The sequence below is a fragment of the Manacus candei genome, unplaced genomic scaffold (genome assembly GCF_025592945.1).
Source record: "Manacus candei isolate 608988 ecotype Guabito, Panama unplaced genomic scaffold, ASM2559294v1 h1tg000118l, whole genome shotgun sequence".
Classification (NCBI taxonomy): Eukaryota; Metazoa; Chordata; class Aves; order Passeriformes; family Pipridae; genus Manacus; species Manacus candei.
Window position 1 is genome coordinate 537,304 of NW_026138166.1, and position 16,344 is coordinate 553,647.

Here is a 16,344-nt window from a genome sequence, read left to right on the forward strand (position 1 = left end):
TGAGGGCTGGAAGGAACTGGGGAGACCCGAAGGCCAAAAAGAGCCGGGCAGAGCCGAAGGCCGAGCCGTGCCCCGGAGCCGGGCAGAGCTGAGAAACAAAAGGAGCTGGGAAGACCTGGCAACACCATCCCGCCCCAGCCCCGCATTTCAGGATCAAGAAATAGGTTTGTCCAAAAGCAGGTGGGGTGGTGGGAAGGGGCAGAGGTAGCAGAGCCCAGCGCAAAGCGAGCGGCTCCAGGCACGGCTTCTCCCGCCCGCCGGGAGAGCGCAGGGGCAGGAGCCCTTTGCCGGGTCTGGCTCCCGGCGCTGCCGGCGCTCGGCGGCTTTGGGGTTTGGCTTTGGGGTCTGACGGGAGGAATTATTGCTGTGGTGGTGGGTGGCAGAGGGGTTGAAGGACTGGGCACGAGAGGGATGCCTGTCCCCTCAAGGGACAAGTGCACAGACAGGGATCAGGTGTTCCCGCTGGGCTCAGACACCAGGTCTGTCCAGCAGCACCCAGGGAAGGGAGGGAGGATCATCGTGCTCCGTTCCATCACTGTCACCAGGTCCAGTCACTGGGTGCAGACAGCAGGTGTAGTGGGTTGGCCCTGGCTGGACACCAGGGACCCCCTAAAGCCACTCTCTCACTCCCCTCTGCAACTGGGCAGAGGAGAGAAAAAACCAGCCAAGGATTCATTCATGAGCCAAGAGCTGGCAGAGGTCACTTCCTGATCACCTTCACGGGCAAAACAGACTCCAAGGGGGGATATGAACTGATGCCGAAAAACCTTGGAATAACAGAACTGCTCAGAGACTTGGCATCTACATTCCAGCAACCAAAGACAACTTGGACTGGCTTCTCGCAGAGGACGCTGGATTTCAGGCTGCGTTGGCAGACTACAGTGGTGACATTTCCATTCACTTCCCAAAGCACAGACTCTGGGCACAAATGGGGAATCTACCTCTAATGGCCACGTGTCGCTGCCGGCCATAACCCGTATCAGGCATCACTGTTTTTACTGACACGTCTGGACGTCAAAAAAGGCCGCAGTGACATGGATAAATCCTGTCACAGGACACTGGGACAATCAAGTACAGACCATAGACCAAGGCTCTGTCCAGGTTTTAGAGCTTGCTGCTATCTGCATAGCCTTTGAGTTGTTTTGTGAGCAGCCACTGAATATCATTACTGATTCGTGTTATGCTGCGGGGTTGGTTTCACGTCTCGAGGCCTCTTTCCTTTGAGATGTCACTAATCCTTATTTGTTCACAGAGATACGTACTATATGGTCCCTTGTCAACCACAGAAAATTTGACTTTTACATAATGCATGCCCACTCCCACACAGAACTGCCAGGGCCCAGAGCAGAGGGCAATCAAAGAGCAGATGCTGCTGCTGTGGTTGCTGCAGTTCCCAAAACTCTGAGCAGGCCAAACTCTCCCACCTATTCTTTCAGCAAAATGCACGCTCGTTAAAGAGGCAGTTCCAACTCACAGTGAATCAAGCTCGAGGTATCAGCATGTCATGTCCTGACTGGCAGCAAATTGCCCCAGTGCCATCTGAGGAAGGGGTTGATCCCCGAGGCACAGCAGCCAATGGAATTTGGCAAACGGACGTTACTCACAGAGCTGAACTTGGTCAGCTAAAGTATGTCCATGTCACAGCAGACACACATTCCAAACACATAAATGCCACTGCACACCCTGGGGAAAAGGCAAGGGATGTTTTCCGACACTGGCTTAGTTGCTTTGCAACTTTGGGAATTCCAAAAACCATAAAGACAGACAATGCTCCTGCCTATTGTTCCTCAAAGGTCAAAACATTTCTCATGGATTGGGGGATATTTCATTCCACAGGCAGACCACACTCACCCACGGGACAAGCTATGGTGGAGAGAGCACACTGCACATGGAAGGGAATGCTGCAAAAACAAAAAAGGGGGGAATCTATCTATAGTCCCAGGAACACCTGTGGAAAGTGTCATATGTCCTAAATTTCTTAAACTGTGATGACACAGATCACAGCAGGTAACGAGTGTCAACACGAATCTCAGGTACTTTCCTCTCCCAAACCACCAGTCATGATAAATATTTAATATCAGGGCAATGGTCAGGACCAGTGGACCTCGTAACGTGGGGGAGGGGAGATGCCTGTGTATCCACAGGTAAATTACAATGGATTCCTTCCAGATGTGTCAGGCCTTATATTAGCCCTTCTTCAGAGCAAGAGCAATCAACAGAAGTGACAAATGAAGAAACTGGAATCGAAGAAACACATAACTAATGACCACTACCAGACCTGAACTACGTGACTGAAGTACAGAGACATAATAAAAGGCTTAAGTGTGCATGTGTGAGGAGAGACTGAGAAGTGGCCACCTACGTATGAAAGAGGAACGTTGTGTGGACGTACGTATGAGAGTGAATTCAAACCCACTTTATGTCAGAGATGCCTTAAATAAAATACAGTCATACAATAACACTACCTCAACCCCAGCAAATACAATTGAACACAACACCCATAACCTGACACACTTCCCCTTGAGATAAAATTGATGCTTCTCTCCCAGTCACACAAATACCCTCAGATAAAATGTCTTACACAAACCGTATTTACAAACCCTGAATAATTGAAAGTGACACAGTTAATAAGGTTGTGACCAGTTTTAATAAAGGCCTTACCGCATTAGGCCCTGGTTTTTATAAATGCTTAAGAAAAGTTTGTTTATGTTAAGAAATGTTTAGGAAAAAGGTTTAAAAATTGTTCTGTAACTTGTTCTAATTATAATAAAGGGGAAATGTAGCGATTTATATTACAGGAAGTGCCACAAGACATTCTGGGACTTGTAGTTCCTTCGGTGCTCTGCTGCACATGCACAAGGAGTGCTCGAATGTCACTGGCTGAGGAGTCACGTCATGACGTGTCACAGTTTGGACTGTCTGTATCAGCTCATGCTGTTCTTAATAAATTTGATTCAGCCGCATGCCCTGTGTGTAACTGGGTCCGTGCCCACACAAATCACACATGGGACTATCCTGCCACAGTCCACCAGCCAGGGGGCTCCCCAATGTGGGTCACTGGGAATGTGGGTCACCAAACCTGTTCCCAAGGTGGGTCACTGGGAATGTGGGTCACCTGTTCCCAAGGTGAGTCCTCCGACAGGTGATGGAGTTGGAGCAGCAGATGAAGCTCTTCCTGCAGTCGAGGCACTTGCAGGGCTTCCCTTACTGGTGGGTCCGTTGGTGTTTTGTTGGGGGGGATCCCGGGGTGGGTTCCCGGCAGAGGCGGGAGGTGGCCGGGGGGATGCGGGGACCCCCCGTGGTGGGGGTCGGTGTTGCGGGGTCAGGCCCCGCCGCCCCCATTGTCAGCCCGGTGCCGGCGGGGGGGGACGCGACGAGCCCCTTTTTTAGGGCCCCCGGAGTGGGGAGAGCAGAGAGGGGCGACAGCGGAGCTGGGGGACCCCCGGCAGCCTGGGGGGACGGGAGGGGAAGCGCGGAGAGGGGGAGCCCAGAGGGGTGGGGGGGCCAGGGACCCCCGGCCCCTGGAAGAGGGGGCTCCGAGAGGGGGGACCCCTGGGATTCCCGGCATCTGCAGCAGCCCGGAAAAGGCAGAACCTGGAGAGGGGGCCCCCAAAACACGAGGGACCTCCAAGAGCCTGAACGGGGGGACCCCCAGAACCCCAAAGTGCAGAGAGCAGAGGGAGTGAACTTCGGGGAGGGTTTTTTAGAGCCTTTTCCACGGGCCTCCCTCCCCTGGCTGTGGTCTCCCTGTTTGTCAGCACTGTCAGGTTTGCCCACCTGAAGCCCCCCTCCATCTCCTCCCCGCTGCTGGAACTGCTGAGGTCAGTTCTGGACTCGGTGGTGCCTCCAGCACTGAACCCCCCCAGGAGGAACCAGGACCTCAAGGGTGCCTGGAGGAAAATGACTGGATGCTTTCCAGAAGCAATGAAGTGCCTTTTTTCTTCTTCACAGCATCCAGGATGTCAGACTGCTTTGTGCCATTTTGTTGTTGTCCATTTTGTTGTTGTTGTATTGGGGTATTTTATATTTGCATTCCTTTTTTGTCTTCACTTGTGTTACTGTTTTCCATAAAGGACTGTCATTAGTCATTCCATTGCTACACCAGTACCTACCATTGCTGTGTACAGACACACTGAGGTGCCACGATCCCTGTGTATTTCAAGAAAATCAAGTGCCCTGCAGTGACCTGTGTGTCCAAGATGCTTCCTCAGCCCTTCTCTGGAGCTGCAGGGGCAGTGCCTTTGTGCAGAGGAGGAGGGAAGAGATTCCCAGCCCAGCAGCAGGGCCAGGGCCAGGGGCTCCTGCTCTTTCCACAGCTGCTCTTTGCAGCTCCACACTCCCCTTGCCAGCCCTCTGTGGGTGCAAGGCCTGAGTGCTCCGGCAGCTTGGGCACAGTCCTGCTGCGTGTCCGTGCTGGGATCACAGGCAGGGACAGGCCCTGGCACTGCTGGCACAGTTTGGGGGCACAGCGGGAAACAGGGTCTGACTGGGGCTGTCCAAGCACCCTCCCCAAGGAGCACAGCTTGGTGTCGGGGCAGGGGAGGGTCAGGGACAATCAGCCAAGGCCCCTCAGTCCTTCCCTGTGCTCTGGGAGGGATGGGAAAGGGGATCAAAGGAGCCAACGGGTGTCAAATGCCCCCAGATCTCAAGGGCCAGGCTCGGGGCTGAAGGGATGGAGAGCAGCCCTGCATCCAAGGCCATGGGGATAGTGGGGGATGAAAAGCAGGATGGGAGCCAGCAATGGGAGCTCACAGCCCACAACCCCCCCGTGTCCTGGGCTCATCCCACAGCGTGGGCAGCAGGGCAGGGGGGTTCTGCCCCTCTGCTCCGCTCAGCTGAGACCCCCCTGCAGTGCTGCCTCCAGCTCTGGGCAGAGGGCTGGTTCGTGTCCCATTTGTCACCCACCAGCACCCCCAGAGCCCTCTCCCAGCAGGTTCTTCCATCCCTTCCTCCCCCAGCCTGCACCGATCCCGGGGGTTGCCCTGACCCGGCTGCACCACCTTGGTCTTGTCCAACCTCAGCAGATTCCCGTGTGTGCCGGCAAACGGGGGGAAGGGGAATTCACCCGACTCTTGGGGATTTGTTTGTCTGCTGGTGCCCCAGGAAAAACCAAAACCCTGTCAGTCCCATCTAGTCTGTCCCATATTCCACCCAGGAACCCTCCACCAAACAGATCCACCAGCTGGGGGGAATTCCAGGGCCCTTCTTCAGGGACTGATAGTCTTTCCGTGATTCTGTGCAGAGGGTGAGCAGTGGCCACCAGCAGAGCAGGGCCATACCCACAGTGCAGCCTGTGCAAAAGCACACACAGCATAGAGGGGCTCCTCCGCAAGAACCAACGGCAGTCGCCATCAAGACTCCAGGATGTGTCCTCGTTTTCTTCTGTTCCCCCTGCCGGCTTTGCTTCTCCCATTCCCCCATCCCAAGGCTGTCCCCTCTTCTTCCCTCTGCTTGCCTCTGGGACAGGCTTTCTTCCCGGGCTGGGAGTTAAGACTTCTCTCTCTGCCCTCTATCTGAGTGCAAATCAGTCCAGCAGACATCTTCAAGGCCGAAAGAGAAGCCAGGCCTGAAGGCCGAGCCAGAGCTGTCCTCTGCTCCCTTCAGCTCTGCTCACAGCTGCATCTTCAGCCTGTCCCAGAGGCCAGGCAAATGTGTGCCCTTCCTCCGGGAAGGCTTGAAGCACAGTGGTGTTAAGATCATGGCCTCCAGGTGAGCTATTGCTACTACTCAGTTGCCAGACTCTTGCAGTGCTTTCGAGCCCTCCTCTTTGTGTTCTGGGCAGAAGATAGTGAGTAAGCTCCTGGTAGCCTTAAAACACAGGCAAATCCCTGATCCCGTGGGAAGCAGATCAGTTTGTAGCCCATAAAGAAAAAGGGAAATTTCTTCAGCCTGTTTGTGGTCCATTGTAGTGTCCCTCCGCTGAGAAAGCTGGTGCAGAACCTCTGATCTTTCAGTTGGTGTTGTCATCGAGACAAAGTGGGACAAGATGTGTTTGAAAGTTTCTTCCTGCCCTGCTGTGTGCTGCCCGTTGGCTGGTGGAGGAGCAGAGCAGAAATTCACTGTTGGCATCTGGCAAAGCAGCAGGAGAGAGCAGTTGTGAGGGGGAGAGGGGGTGAGGTGTCTGCTCTTCAAGAGGGACAAGACAAAGGAGTTGGGGAATTGTCCTGGAACTCTGGCCTGGCAGGCTTGGAGCGCTGGGTGGGCATTTCTTGAGAGCTGTGGTGGCCCCACTTCCTCCTGAGCCTCTTTGATGGCAGTGTGTCCAGAGGCAGCCCGGCTCCAGGCTGAAGCAAAAAGCCAGAGCGGGTGATGCGGGAGCTGCTCCAGCGCCTACCGCAGCCTCCGGCCCGATGGGAGCGTCCCGGGCCCTGCCCCAAGCGCCCTGAGGCGGGGCAGTGCCCACTCCCGCCGGCCGCCCTCACAAGGCCCAGGCCGCCTCCTTGCCACAAGGCCCAGCAGGGCCGCCCTCACACCTGCCCCGCCCTGCCCTGTCCCGCCCGGCCCCACCCTGCCCTGTGGCCTCTGTCACACCCCACGCTGACGTGCTGAGCCTTCCACCAGCCATTGTGACGCCACAGGCGCCAGTCGGGCACGGCTTTGTTGGTGCCCGCAGCCGGCGCTCAGAGCTGCTGTAGCCTCTCGGGGAGCAGCAGCACATCCCGCTCGGGGAGCATTGCGCGCCTGCATCGCCGTCTGGGCAGCTGCAGGCCACGACCACTGCGCAGGGCGACCTCGTCTGCCTTGTGCTTCATACCCTGTGCCCGTCCTTATTCTCGCCCCTTTGTCACCCTCCCCCTAAACCTCGCCCCGTCCCATTCCTCATCCCCACTTGGCTCCCGGCAGCCCGCCGGGGCCTTCTTGCCCTTCCTGCTGCTGGGAGCTCCAAGCAGGGCCATGCCGTGGCTTCTGAGCAAGAAGCGACGGCAGTCGCCCTCCAGCAGCCCCAGTGGGCAGCCCTGGGCTGCCACCAGCTCCAGCAGCGCCTCCCAGCTCCGGGAGCAGGGGCTGGGCAGGCTGCACCGCGCGGCCGCCCGCGGTGACCTGGGCTGGCTGAGGCGCTGGCGCTGGTACGTCAAGGTAGTCGGCATCGACAGGCCAGACCAGGAGATGCGGTGAGTTCTGGGCCACGCTGATGGCACACCTTGCCTGCTCCTGAGCCAAGCTGCAGTAGTCCTCACCAGCCCTCTCTTAGGGACAAGGCTTGAAAAGTGACATTTGCCCTGTCAGCTGGGACAGGGAACTCTTGAGCTTTTCACTGCTTGCAGCTGCCGCCCGGGCTCCAGCGCTGCTGCAAACGCGTGTTGCCCACCTGCCCCTTGGCCGTGCTCTCTCTGCAGGGCTGTTCTGCAGCTGCTCAGCCCTCACCTGTTCTCTTCTGCCCTCTGGCTCATCAGGGCAGGGTTGCAGCAGCAGCAGCAGCAGCAGCAGCAGCAGCAGGAGCAGAGTCCGGGCAGGGTCCCCAGGGTGTTGGGTACAGACACAGCTTGGGCTCGTCCTTTGTCTGTCTGGGTTAAGAGAGTCTGTTTAATTTTCAGGACACCTCTGCATCTGGCTTCGGCCAATGGCCATGCAGATGTCGTCAGATATCTGCTAAGGAAGAACAGCCAGCCCAACCTTGCTGACAGCTTCAAGAGAACGGCCCTGATGAAGGTGTGTGCAATGCCTTCTGAGCTTGGAGGTGGGGCTTAGTGCTGGGCTGTTAAAGGGGAGGTGTCTGGCAGGATTCCTTCCACTACAGGGCCATAGAAACACACCTATTGCCATGGGCACGGCACAGCCTCTGTTAGCTGATCTTTGAAGATGGTCTTCTATGCCAGCACTCAGGAGCTGAGGGAGTTGTGACAGAGGGGGATGGAAAAGTTGGAAGTCTTTCCCTTTTGGTGTGTTGTTGCCAGGCAGTCCAGCAGGAGCAGGAAGAATGTGTTGCTGTTCTGCTGGAACACGGTGCCGACCCCAATCTGGCAGACGCTGACGGCAACACTGCCCTTCACCTGGCTGTCCTCTCTAAAAACACAGCTGTAGCAGGGCTGTTACTGGAGCATCATGCCAACAGTGATGCTCAGAACCAGGTAACCTTGGCACGGGGCTAAAGCTGCTCTTTCCAACAGCTGCAGAGCTTGTCTGTGTCTTTCTAATGGGGATTCTTTCTCCTTTTAGTGGGGATTTACCCCGTTGAAACTTGCAGCCTTGCAACAGCACGAGGAGATTCTGGAGTGCCTTGTGAACAAAGCAGCTGACAGGCCTGCTCAAGCCCAGGGGGAAAGGTGAGGGCTTTGTCAAAACAGCACCCGGGTGTTCTGGGTAGTCTGCAAGTGTGACCCAGACGAGGGGCGTGGCAATGAGCTGGGAAAAAGAAGGAGCAGCCCCGTGGAAGCAGTTCCCCGTGGGACTGGTAAATGCAGGTCTGCTCTTGGCTGCTCTCCTACCTCAGGGGCTCTCATCCTTTGCCCGCTGAGGTCTGCAAGAAAGCCTTGTCTGTGGTGCCCTCTCCCCACCCAGAGCCAGAGCCCCGGGGAAACTTGCCAGTAGCTCAGCAGCGTGGCTGCTCTGCAGGCCAGGGGGGTTTAAGGCACGGCAGAGCTGGTGCATTCAGTGCTCTGAAGGGAAGCGTTGGGAGAACCAACACTGTCCCAGGGGACATGAGGGGCTCCTAGTGCACAGAAGGAGAAAACTTCCTGCCATGGAGATGGTCAGGGGGTCGAAGGGCTTGCCCTGGGAGTTTGTGCAGCCACATCTGTGGGGACTTTGAAGAGCAGTGCAAGGAGCCCTGAACAGCATGGCCTGAGCTGGTAGTTGAGGCTGCTTTAGGGAGGCCCCTTGTAAGAGAAATTCTCCAATGCTTCCATGGACTTGGCTTTGCTTTCCCGGAGCTTGTAGGAAAGGGGGGAAGAGCTGTTTTGGGAGCAAGCAGGGGAAAACTGATGCAGGATCAGACATGTTTCCGATGAAATTTTGCATGCTTTAGGACTGCTCTTGTGGTTCCTGGAAGCCCTGAGGCTCACCTGGAGGAAGATAATCTGCGCTTGCAGGAGGAGCTGGACAGGGCTGGCGCGGAGGTATGGAAAGCCTGTCCCCACAGGGAGAAACCTGGGGGTGCCTGTTGCTTCCTATCCATCCTGAAAACGGACAAAACAGTGTTCAGTGTGTTCGTTGGGGAGCAGAAGTGAAGCTTTGAAGGGACTTGAATGGATTGCAGTTCTTTGGGCAGAGGGGATGCACACAGACATGCAGCACCTGAGTTCTTCAGCAGCAGCTGGCTCCTCTCTGGAAAAGCTCCCCTGACAACTGTGCATTCTTCCCGTGATTTTACAGCTGAGGGAGGAGGAAGAAAAGCATCTTCAGTCTGAGCATTGTGTTCCTGACTTGAAGACTGCTTTGGATGCCAAGAAAAGAGAGGCAGTAACTTCTTCCCAGGAACTGCAGGACCTCCTGTTGGCATCATGCGAGACCAATCCGACTGTGAACCAACTGGAAGAAGACGCGCAACAGTAAGAGAGGAACCCAGTGAAGTGAGGGGTCTGTGGCTTTGGGGATTGGGTGGAAACAGGGGGAGAGTCAGTGGGATTTTGAAGGACACTTCTGCTGTGGCTTCTGTTCCTTAGCACAGTTTGTCTGGCATTGGATTTTCTGGTAATAAGAGCTGTATTTCTTCTTAAGCTTTGCAAGTGAGAACAGCAGATTGGAAGCCACTGTCCAGCAGCCAAGCGAGAGCGTTGAAGCCCTTCCGAGAGCCCTGCAAGCCTCTGCCTCAGTAAGCTGGTGCTAAATTTGCCTTTTTGTGACTCTTGAGCCTAGTTGCCTATTTCTGCTACAAAAGCCCTGAGGGTATTTGGTGTGCTGGACACTGGAGGAATTCTTAGATTCTAAATGAGGAGTTTCATCATGAGCTCCAAGGGACCCAAAAGTATTGCTGTCAGAAGTGTCTCCCAAATTCTTAAGTAGGTCTAAAGTTTCTTCTTTCTGTCGGGGAATCTTTCAAATGTTTTCTAGGCTCGTTTCCAGTAGATGATAAATACAGTTGCCATGGCCACCCCCTTGAGAGATTGTCCCAGAATTCACTGCCTTTAGATCATGCTGAGTTTCCTTTTCTTTTTTTTTTCTGTGCACAGGGTGGTGAACTTTCCCAGCAGCTGGACATGGAGCCTGGCACAGGCATGCAGCTCGAGGCCCTAAACCAGGCTTTGCAAGAAGAGCTGTCCACTCTGCTTGGGAAGTGTGAACAACTGGAGAAGAGCAAATGTCAGCTGCAAGAAGAGGTGACAAAACACCACCACCATTTGGAGACTTTGGTGCTGGATGGCAGCCAAAGAGAACAATGTACAAGAGAGGTGGCAGAAGGAGCTGACCAGGAAAGAAGTGCAAAGCTACAAGAGGTCAGCCTCGTTTTGCAAGTATGTGAATTTCTCCCCAGTGTCCACAGGCTCTGCATTAGGAGCTTTGAAGCAGAGTGCTCATTTGGGCTTCTTTCCCAATGATAAGAATTGTTTGCCCTGGCAGCTCCTGGGTTCTGCCTTGATTGCTGCTGGGAGTGAGGAGGCAGAGCTGCCTCTCTGAGTAAGGCTGGGCCCTTGAAAGTGGGTGTGTGCAATTTTGTGCTGGGCAGAGCTCTCTTTTTCTTGTGGTGGTTGAAGGTGCACTGTCTTCTTCAGGCACAGGCAGCCCACCAGGCCCCACTAGGACAAACTGGAGACATTCATTGTGAATCCATGAGAATCCAGTTGGAAGAAAGGATTAGAAATCTGGAAAGTGAATTGGAGAGGATCAAAAACACCCAACAAGAGAGTGCTTCTCGTAAAGAAGCAACACAGGGAGCGATGGAGATGTACAAAGAGCTGTATCTGGAGGAAGTGAAAACCAGAAGATGCCTTGACAAGAAACTGGAAAGGTAAGTCCTTGCTTGTTTGGAGTGGTAATAAGAGAGTCCTTTTTCTTCCTGCATTTTCCTTGGAAATCCATCTTCTACATCTGGCCAGCATTATTGCCCTCCATTGGCCAACAGGGTCTGATGGAGGTGCCAAGACCCTCTCCTTGATATTTGAAAAGTCGTGGCAGTCAGGGGAAGTCCCAGGTGAGGGGAAAAAGGGAAACCCACTGTGCCCATCTTTGAAAGGGGTAGAAAGGAGGGCCCTGGGAACTGCCAACCTGTCAGCCTGCCCTCTGTGCCTGGGGAGGTGATGGAAAAGATCTTTCTAGAAGCTCTGTCAAGGCACGTGGATGACAGGGAGGTGATTGGAAGCACCAGCACAGCTTCCCCAAGGGCAAGTGCTGCTTGACCGACCTGGTGGCCTTCTAAGATGGAGTGACTGCCTCAGTGGACAAGGGCTACCCATGTCATCTCCCTGTCATTCTGGGAAGCCTTTGACACAGTCCCCCACAACATCCTTCTCTCCAAAGTGGAGAGAGACAGATTGGATGCGTGGACTGTTAGATGGAGAAGAAATTGGGTGAACAGTGCCATGCAGAGGTGGTGACCAATGGCTCAGAGTGCTGAGGGCCATCAGTGCCGAGTGGTGTCCCTCAGGGGTCTGGATTGGGCCCAGTGTTCTTTAATCTCTTCACTAATGATCCAGAGGAAGGGATGGAGTGCACCCTCAGCAAATTTGCAGCTGACACCAAGCTGAGGGGTGTGGTTGACACAGCTGATGCCATCCAGAGGGCCCTGGACAAGCTGGAGAAGTGGGCCCATGGCAATCTGCTGATGGTTTACCAAGAGCCAGTGCAAGATGCTGGCCGTGGCTCAGGGCAGCCCCTGTATCAGTGCAGGCTGGGGGATGAAGAGGGGCAGAGCAGCCCTGCCGAGAAGCCCTTGGGCTGGAGGAGAGGCCGGACATGAGCCGGCGATGTGCGCTCGCAGCCCAGAAAGCCAATTGTGTCCTGGGCTGTGTCCAAGGCAGCGTGGCCAGCGGGTGGAGGGAGGGCATTCTGCCTCTCTGCTCTGCCCTTGGGAGAGCCCAGCTGGAGTGCTGCATCCAGCTCTGGGCTCCTCAGCACAGCAAGGACCTCCAGCTGTTGGACAGAGTCCAGAGGAGGCCACCAAGGTGCTTGGAAAGATGGAGCACCTCTGCTAGGAGGAAAGGCTGGGACAATTGCAACACTTCAGCCTGGAAAAGAGAAGGCTTTGGGGTGACCTAATGGTGGCCTTTTGGGGTGTGAAGGGAGCCTACAAGAAGGATGAAGAGAGTGCATTTAAAAGAGCAGGTAGTGAGAGGACAAGGGGGATTGGCTTCAAATGGAAAGAGAATAGGTTTAGATTTGATCCTCGGAAGAAATTGGTTGCTGTGGGGGTGGTGAGGAACTGCAACAGGTTGCCCAGAGAAGCTGTGGATGCCCCATGACTGGAAGTGTTCAAGGCCAGGTTGGATGGGGTTGTGAACAAGCTGGTCTGGTGGAAGGTGTCCCAAGCCCAGAGCAGGAGGCTTGGAACTGGATGATCTTTAAGATTCCTGCCAAGCCAAGCCATTCTAGGTTTGGATGCTGTCTGTGCTGTTTCTGTGAGACTGTGGGGGAAAGGCTGGTTCTTCCTGTGTTTCATGGTTTTCTTCACTAATTTGCTGTGCAGGCTGGAAAAGCTTCTGAGGATAGAGAGCAGGAAACTCCGGGTTAATGAAGAGAAAGGAAGTCAGTCCCAGCTGGAAGAAATGAAGAAGAGATATTCTGAAAAGGTCAAGGAAGTTGATGGATTCCAAAGAGAGGTGAGCTGCGCTCTGGGTGGGGCTCTTTGGTTGTGGTGTTCCTTCTTTTGAAAGCTGGGAGATGCTTTCCCTCTATTTCTTGTCATGCTGATGATTTTTATTCCCTTGGCTGCATTTTGGATGTGATGGGCTTTTCTTAATGCTCCTCCTGCTGTTCCAGTGGGAGATGACTCGAACTAATCCAGAGGTAGTTCTCCTTCTGGGGAAAGATGCAAATGTTGAGGGCAAAGCAGTAGGTGTAAGGGCTGATGGAGGCCAGGCTGTCCTGCAGAGGAGGGGCAAGCCAGGAGTGGCAGCCAGCCTGGCAGGGTGCGTGAGCTCCCGGGCCAGGGAGCCGTCCCACAGGCCCTGAGCAAGAAGAGCAGAACAGGCCCCCTGACAGTGAGCGGGGTCAGCCAAGAGTGCAGATCCCTCGACTGGGCCCTAGGGATGGGCAGGTCTGCCGTCCTGGCAGGACATCACGTCCATGGGCTGAGAGCAGTGGGGCCCAGCTGAGGCCTGGCTGCAGCTGGAGGGAGGCTGTGACAGCGTCCTCTGGGTGTGACAGATGAATTGCTGCCCTGGCAGAGAGGGGAGGAACAGTACTGTCACTGGCAGGGCACCATCAACCCCTGAGCCCTGTCTCAGGCACAAGCTGAGCAGGAGGCACTTGAGGCTTTGCTTTTCTGCACAGTGTTGTTGCTGCCCAGGGCCCAAGGAGGACAGGGGCCTCCCAGGGGAAAATCTGTCCCTTCTTGCTCACAGGGAGCTGTTTCAGCCCATCCTGTGGTGGGGAGCCAGAAGGGCTGTTCCCAGCAGGTCTTTTGAGGCTGCTCTGCCTGTGCAGCAGTGGCACAGAACCTCTCATCCCTTCTCCGCTCGTCACTCGGATCCGTTGCTAAAGCGGCGTCTGTCAGAGTCACGCCTGGGTTTGAAGGCATCCCTGTAGAATGGCTTCCTGCCTTTGCAGTGATTCCTTTGGAGTCCAGAAGCGTGGAGCATTTTTGCATGAGGAACTCCAAAAGGCTGGGAAGCTGAGGAATCCTATGAGAAATGATGGGAATACTGTTCTTGCTGGAAAAGAAAAGCCTGGTTGCACTTTGTGTCTAGTCCTGAGCCAGCAGATGATGAATAAAGTCTCCCTGGGCAGCCAGTTTTGGATTTTCCCAGAATTCACTGCCTTTACACCACGCTGAGCTCCTTTTTTGTTCTTTCTGTCTGCAGGTTGCTGAACTTTCCCAGAAGCTGGACAGGGAACGTGAACAGTGCACGCAGCTGGAAGCCAAAAATCAGGCTTTGCAAGAAGAGCTGTCTACCCTGCGTGGGGAGTGCGAGAACCTGGCCATGGACAAATGCCAGCTGCAAGAAGAGCTGGCTAAACTCCACCATCATTTGGAGACCAACGTGGTGGATCGCAGCCAACTCGAACAGTGTAAAAGAGAGGTGGAAGAACAAGCAGACCAGGAAATAAGACAAAAACTCCAAGAAGTCAATGAGTTTTTGCAAGTAAGTGAATTTCTCCCCAGTGTCCACAGGCACTTCCTAAACTTCTCTTGTGGCCATGGTGTTTGGTCTTTTTCTTTTGCTCCTGTATTCTGTGGGTTAGCTTCTGTCTTTGCTGAAGGCAGTGGCAGAAGGCAATCTGGTTGGGCAGGAGTGCTGTCATGGGTGTGGAATGTGCCGGCAGGTCCCTGAATGCAAAGGCTGCCCAAGGCAGATTCCCACTTTGCAGTGCTTGGGGGGATCTCTGTGCGCTGCTCTGCTTCTCACTGCTCATCCTTGAATGGGTTTGGCAATTTCCAGCTGTCATGGCCAGACCTACAGGTGCTGCTTTGTCCTTGTAGGGGGTGAAAGTGCTCAGAAAAGGAGTCACTGAAATTCCAGGGATGGGAGGGAGGGGGTGGAGGTGGAGGTGGAAGCTCTTCTTGTCTTTGAAGAATCCCTTTGGACATGCCCTGCCCTACAGACCCAGTGTCTCTTCATTAGTAGCTTTGAAGCAGAGTGCTCATTTGGGCTTCTTTCCCAATGAAAAGAATTGTTTGCCCTGGCAGCTCCTGGGTTCTACCTTGGTTGCTGCTGGGAGTGAGGAGGCAGAGCCGCCTCTCTGAGTAAGGCTGGGCCCTTGAAAGTGGGTGTGTGCAATTTTGTGCTGGGCAGAGCTCTCTTTTTCTTGTGGTGGTTGAAGGTGCACTGTCTCCTTCAGGCACAGGCAGCCCACCAGGACACCTTAGAAGAAATCAGAACCAGTCATGTGGACTCACTGAAAAAGCAACTGGAAGACAGAATTAGAGATCTTGAACGTGCACTGGGAAGGACAAAAAGCAACCAAGCAGAAAGACCTTTTCAAAAGGAATCCACCCAGGCAGAAGTGGACAAGTACAAAGAACTGTATCTGGTGGAAGCCCAAAGAAGAAAAAGCCTCACCAAGAGACTGGAAAGGTAAGTCCGTGCTTTTTTGGACTGGTAAGAACAGACTCCTTTTTCCTCCTGCATTTTCCTTGGAAATCCCTTTTCTACATCTGGCCAGCGTCAGGTGTGAAAGCAGAACGTGGCATCTTTGTGGGGAACGTTCCTTCAGACCCTTCCCTTCCTCAGACCTGTCTTCCTTTCTCTTTAGAGTTCCAGCAGTAACCCCACAGCACCACCACTATGGCATTATTGGTGTCTTTTCAAGTTGAGGTTGTTTTAGCAGGCAGTCTTTCTGCCAGTCTCTACTCTCCTCATCCCGTGGGTGACAGAAAAGATGAATCTTGTGCCCTTTCCTGTTTGAATAAGGAGAGGCCTCTGGGAGAAGAGAGTTGGATTCTGTGAATCCAAAATAAGGCGGCTCTTTCTTGGCTTCTGTTTTGGCAGCGGGTCTGAGGGTTGAGCTTTCCTTGAGAAGGCCAGGGTAGACCAGAGTTCTTCTGGAGGTGACACTGCCTACTCCTTGCACTTGGTGTGATTTCTTAGAAACAGGCCCTGTGAACAAGCTCAGATCAAAGGATGTGCTGGTTTTGGACGCTCTTCATGCCCTTGGCTTTTAGAAGTCGAGTAGTAGCCAAGGCTGTGGAGGGTAACTTTGCGAAAGCCTTCCTGCCAAAGATGACTCTGTGTGTGCTTGTGAATGTTTCAGAGCTACTGAGAGACTTGCAGAGGCCAACACCAAGCTCTTTTTGGAGCGCCACAGAAGCAGATCTGCAGTCCCAAGCAGCGCTGTCAGCGGACTTCTGGCTGCAAGTCCACTTCAGGATTCACCTGGCCTGGGACATCTTGGCATCAGTTTGGGACTGAGCAGAAGTCTGGCTCTCAGAACACCACCCAGACACCTGTGGTAAAGCCCAAGACTTCTGCTCATCAGGTTTGTCCAGATTTTCCAGAGTGGTCAAAAAAGATTGAAATGGAAGCAATGAGCTGTGGAACTCCATTCTTTCCCAAGAGAAACTGTGGGCAAGAGCTCTGTGGCACAGGAACCTCCCACCTAAGTTCTACCCTAAATTTACACGTAGTAATCTTCTGTAGTCTGTGGGGTTTGGCAGGAAGCCAACTCCAACTGGCTACAGATGGTTTTGGTGTCAGAAGTGGGATTGTTTTGGTTCCTTTGGTTTTGTTGTGGGAACGTTGTCTGGGAAAGCTGCCAAGAGCAGGTTTGTTTGTAAACATCCACCATTGTTTTGGGACACTCCTGGGAGAG

General features: G+C 54.2%; 1 protein-coding gene across 1 annotated transcript in view; it reads left to right on the plus strand.

The window, feature by feature from the left end:
• The window catches only part of LOC127462017 (ankyrin repeat domain-containing protein 26-like), a 31,115-nt gene extending 15,171 nt beyond the window's left edge, over positions 1-15,944 (plus strand). The window contains exons 12-16 of the mRNA XM_051770275.1: positions 10,650-10,885; positions 12,560-12,692; positions 13,896-14,177; positions 14,875-15,110; positions 15,698-15,944. Of these exons, the coding sequence (XP_051626235.1) occupies positions 10,650-10,885; positions 12,560-12,692; positions 13,896-14,177; positions 14,875-15,110; positions 15,698-15,944 (1,134 nt within the window). The remainder of the gene's footprint in view (positions 1-10,649; positions 10,886-12,559; positions 12,693-13,895; positions 14,178-14,874; positions 15,111-15,697) is intronic.
• Positions 15,945-16,344: the final 400 nt, after the last annotated feature.